Genomic DNA, 4,636 nt, shown 5'->3' on the forward strand with positions numbered 1-4,636 from the left:
TGGCGACGAGGAAAGGGTGGGGGGGGGCGGAGGAGCGCGATTTTAAATGAAAGGCGCGACACGTGCGTTTGTGTACAACGCGAAAGTCGGCGGTTCGCAACTATTGTGCGCGTTTGTGTGTACGTGTGTGTGTGTGCACGTGTGTGTGCACGTGTGGTACGTGCGTGTGCGTGTGTTGTACACGTGTGTGTGTTACACGTGTGTGTGTGCGTGCACGTGTGTGTGTACGTGTGTGTGTGTGTACACGCGTGTGTGTGTGTGTGTACCACTCCGGTGGTGGGTGTACACCCAGGATCCCATTCCAACCAAAAGTGGCCTGGTCTCAGCTGATGAAAGTTGCAAGCGAGAATTTCATCATCGCTTGCAGCTGGGGTTGGCATCGTCCCCCACTCCACCTGATGTCGAGGGTAAATGGGCGAGGTTTAAGACTGTGACTCATGCAGCTGCAATGGCTGCTTTGGGTACGCGGTCCAGACCTCCCAGAGACCCTGGCTGACAGAGAAGGTGTTCAGGTTAATTGAGGAAAAAGCGACAGGCCCACTCGCATCGCCTACAGCATCCCACGTCAGAGATTGAGGAGGCTTACCGCAGCCTTCGCTCGGAAGTTCGGAGAGCCGTAAGGCGCTGCAAGGATGGGTGGTGGTCGCGGGTTGCTGAGGAGATGGAGTCTGCCTCAGTGGCCCGCGATCACAAATCACTTGTTAGCTCCATCAAAAAAGTAACCTGCAGCGCCACACCTATTACCATCATTAGAGGAAAAACGGTGATCCAATCTCCGACCCCCAGGAACAGGTTTGCAGATTTGCTGAGCATTTCTGTGAGGTCCTGGGGGAGGGAAATACACGTGTGTGTGTGTTGTACACGTGTGTATGTGTGGCCACCCACCCCCTCGTGTGCCGTGCCGGCCTTGACAGATGCTCGCTCACAGCACTTGCCCCAACAGTCTGAGATTGTGGCGTAGTGGACAAGCACAGAGAGAGCGGTGGCGCAGCGGTTAGCGCGCTGCGCTACGAACCCCGACGGACCCGAGTTCGATTCCCGCTCACGACCAACACCGGTCCTGGGCCTCCCCCCCCCCCTACGTCGGCTCAGCCTCAAGTGAGTGCCGCGATGTGTAACTCTCGCCACCATCGTGTCTCGTGATCTCGCCCTTCATGCCAGGCGCGACACTCGCTAACTGCACTTGCCCCGGCGACCTGGCGAGCCTACACGGGGCCCCTTTAGCTTTGTGCAACGTTCAGCAGCGCGCGCCGCCGGCGTCGTTAGTTCGGGGACGTCGCCCGCTGCACGGTAGGAGGACGCGGTCACCGATAACCACATCGACAACAACAACAACAAACACAACAACAACCATACCCACAACCATACCCACAACACAACCATACCCACAACAAATACCTTAACAACAATCACCACCACAACAACAAACCTACCCACCACCATACCCACAACCACCTCCATTAACAATCACAACAACAACAAACAAAATACCACAACCATACCCACAACAACAATTACATTAACAACAATCACAACAACAACAAACAAACATACCCACAACCATACCCACAACAACAACAACCCATAACCGCAACAATCACAACATCATAACAACCATACCCACAATAACCATACCCACAACAATCACAACAACAACCATACCCACAACAACAATTACATTAACAACAATCACAACAAACACAACAACAAACAAACATACCCACAACAATAACCATACTTACAACAATCACAACAACACCATACCCACCAACAACAAACCATACCCACAACAATCATATCAACAACCATACCCACAAACAACCATACCACAAACCAACTCACAACAACAACCATACCACAACAATCACAACAACCATACCCACAACAATCACAACAACAACCATACCCACGTACAACAACCATACCAACTAACAACAAACATACCCACAACAACAACCCTACCCACAACAACTATACCAACAACCACATACATCAACAACATTATCGGGTGATAATCAATAGTTGGAGGTGCGTCTTATAATCCGGTATCACTTTGTCTCCCTTTCCAGCACAGAGCCATCTGAAAATACGGAGACCCAGGTAATTTCAACATGTTTAACAACAACAACAACAACGTGTACATTCTCTTTGGTTTCTTTCGGTAAAGTCACGTAGGTCAAAAAAGAATAATAAAATAAAATAAGAATAAGTAAAAAATAAAATAATTAATAATTTAAAATGTTTACTAAAGTATTTTTTTTTACTAAAGTAACAATTTTCGAGCTGTGATTTCCACACCTGATGATGATTACATGTGTTGCAATCGAAACGTCGTGATTTAATTTAGTTATTTTATTTTTAATTTTATTCTTATATATATATTTTTCACCTACGTGACTTTACCGAAAGTATGGATCCTTGCAGTCACGAAAACTTCAAATCTCGAACGTGTACATTGCCTCGCACACGCACGGCCAATTTGTACAATCCACTGCTGGATGAGGAGAGCCTAACCCCCCCCCCCCCACCATTGTGTGTGGGGGGGGGCTACTTGACCATACTTCACCGCGCTGGTCCATCGCGGCTTGGTTTGGTGGTGGCGGCGGCGATGGTGGTGGCGGTGGTGGTGAAGGTGCGGACCGTGTGAGGGAGCATAGCTGTACAGTACAAGCAGCGCATGGTGTTGGGTGATTGATGGCGGGTCGCACACGTTTACGCGTGCTATTAAGAAGGGCTATTGCCCGAAACGTCGCCTATTGTGTTTCCATTGAAGGCCACGCCGTGTTATTGACAGCGATACAAGATCCTACCGGCAGCAGCTCGGTGTAGAAGTATTCCAGAATCATAACCGTGGCCCACGACCTTTCCTCGAATATCTTCTTGGTTCTTTCGGTAAAGTCACGTAGAATGGAAATAATAAAATAATAAAATAAAACATTAATAAAATAATTCTCACGACGTTTCGGCCACAACGCAAGCAGCCGTCCTCAGGTGAAGAACAGGGCTGTCCCTACTACGTGACTTTACCGAAAGAACCAAGAAAACGTCGTGGAGAACAGGTCTGTCTGGAGAACAGGTCTGTCTCGACAGACCTGTTCTTCACCTGAGGACGGCTACTTTCGTTGTGGCCGAAACGTCGTGAGAATAATTTTATTATGTTTTATTTTTATTATTTTATTATTTCCCTTCTACGTGACTTTACCGAAAGAACCAAGAAGATGAATCCCTGCAGTCACGAAAGCTTAAATCGAAATCTTTCCTCGAATAGCCCACGGGGTGAAACGCTTCCCGATGACGATGTTGTTTCTTCCGTCTCCTAAGGATGCCGCTCTCCCGTCTGACGCGTGACATCACGTGGACGAACAGGGACGCCATGCCTCGCGCTTCCCGCAAGCTCGCCTCCTCTCAATGCGACCCCCCCGCTCGCCGCGACCTCCCCTCCTCTCGCCGCGGCCTCCCCTCCTCACACCGCGACCCTCCCCGCGACCTCTCCGCTTACCGTGACCTCTCCTCGTCTCGCCACGACCTCTCCACTCGCCGCGACCTCTCCACTCGCCGCGACCTCCCAACTCTGCAGCCTCGCGACCGATCTCTGTCCCCACGTCCCCGTTACCCGCGACGACCACGACCGCCACGACAACGACCGCGGTGGCGGCAATCCCCTCAGCTCCACCTCCGCGGCAGACGTGCTGGGCCTCCGCCGGCCCCTGTACCGGCGCGACACCGGGAGGATGCCGAGACCAGACAGCGGCGGCAACCTGGAGCGGCGCCAGCTCCGCCCCAGGGACCTCTCGCGCCAGCGCCCGTTCTCCGACGGCGACGACAAACAACACTCGCGATGCGTTCAGGCCGCCGGCGGCAACGGCGCTGCTGATGGCGCCTCCCGAAGGAAGACGGCGCGAGGTCCCGCCGGGGGACCCCCGGGGAAGGAGGGGAGCGGCCGTCGCGCAAACCCGCAGGCGCATGCACGACGTGATGGAGCCTCATCCGCCGCCGCAGGACCGGCGCGAGGAGCTCAAGACGCTCCAGGGGGACCCGGGGCCCGACTGCCCCTCCTCCTTCTCGGCAGCGGCGGCGACAAATAACGCCGGGGCGGGGCTCCCTCAGGCGCAGCCACCGACGCGCCCGCAGCAGCGGGGGGGCAGCGTCGGCGCGGAGCGTTCTTGTCGACGACAGCGAGGCGGACGACGACTCGCGCCCCGGAGGGCGCCGCGACAGCGTGACTGCCACCGCCGTCGCGCTGCGCCGCCGTGCTCGCAGCGTGGTGGGGGGGGGAGGGACGCACGGCGCCGGCAGAGCCCGGACGGTGACGCCGACGCCCTCCTGGAGGAGCTCCGCCGGAATAGGTTCGGAGTGGCGTGCGACGACGACGACGACGACGACGCCGCCCCGCGCCGTGTCACGAGCGGCCGACGCGCGAGCCCCGCAGCCGGGAGGGAGCCTCCCCTCGGTACGGCGAGCGCCCTTTCGCGTGGAGCCCGGGCGGCGCTCGGTGACGAGTCCCAACTCGCCGTGGCCGCCGCACCGCCTGCCCCGACTACGACAGACCGACAACGGCAACGGTGGCGGCGAAAAAGCACGGCGGGGTGGCCGCGCCGGCGCCGCTCCCCTCCCCCGCTCCCCGCACGGCCCCGAG

General features: G+C 55.7%; 2 protein-coding genes across 2 annotated transcripts in view; both read right to left on the reverse strand.

Annotated features, from left to right (window-relative positions):
- LOC133342033 (uncharacterized) overlaps window positions 1-3,820 on the reverse strand; it is a 153,138-nt gene extending 149,318 nt beyond the window's left edge. Inside the window, exon 1 of the mRNA XM_061550918.1 lies at window positions 3,488-3,820. The gene's annotated coding sequence lies outside the window, so the exon portion shown is untranslated. The remainder of the gene's footprint in view (window positions 1-3,487) is intronic.
- Window positions 3,821-4,399: 579 nt separating this feature from the next.
- Window positions 4,400-4,636, reverse strand: part of LOC133341506 (probable RNA-binding protein 19) — a 6,761-nt gene continuing 6,524 nt past the window's right edge. Inside the window, exon 7 of the mRNA XM_061550212.1 lies at window positions 4,400-4,537. Coding sequence (XP_061406196.1) covers window positions 4,400-4,537 — 138 coding nt within the window. The remainder of the gene's footprint in view (window positions 4,538-4,636) is intronic.

This window comes from Lethenteron reissneri, chromosome 2, assembly GCF_015708825.2.
Source record: "Lethenteron reissneri isolate LAM-NWPU_2019-01 chromosome 2, ASM1570882v1, whole genome shotgun sequence".
Taxonomy (NCBI): Eukaryota; Metazoa; Chordata; class Hyperoartia; order Petromyzontiformes; family Petromyzontidae; genus Lethenteron; species Lethenteron reissneri.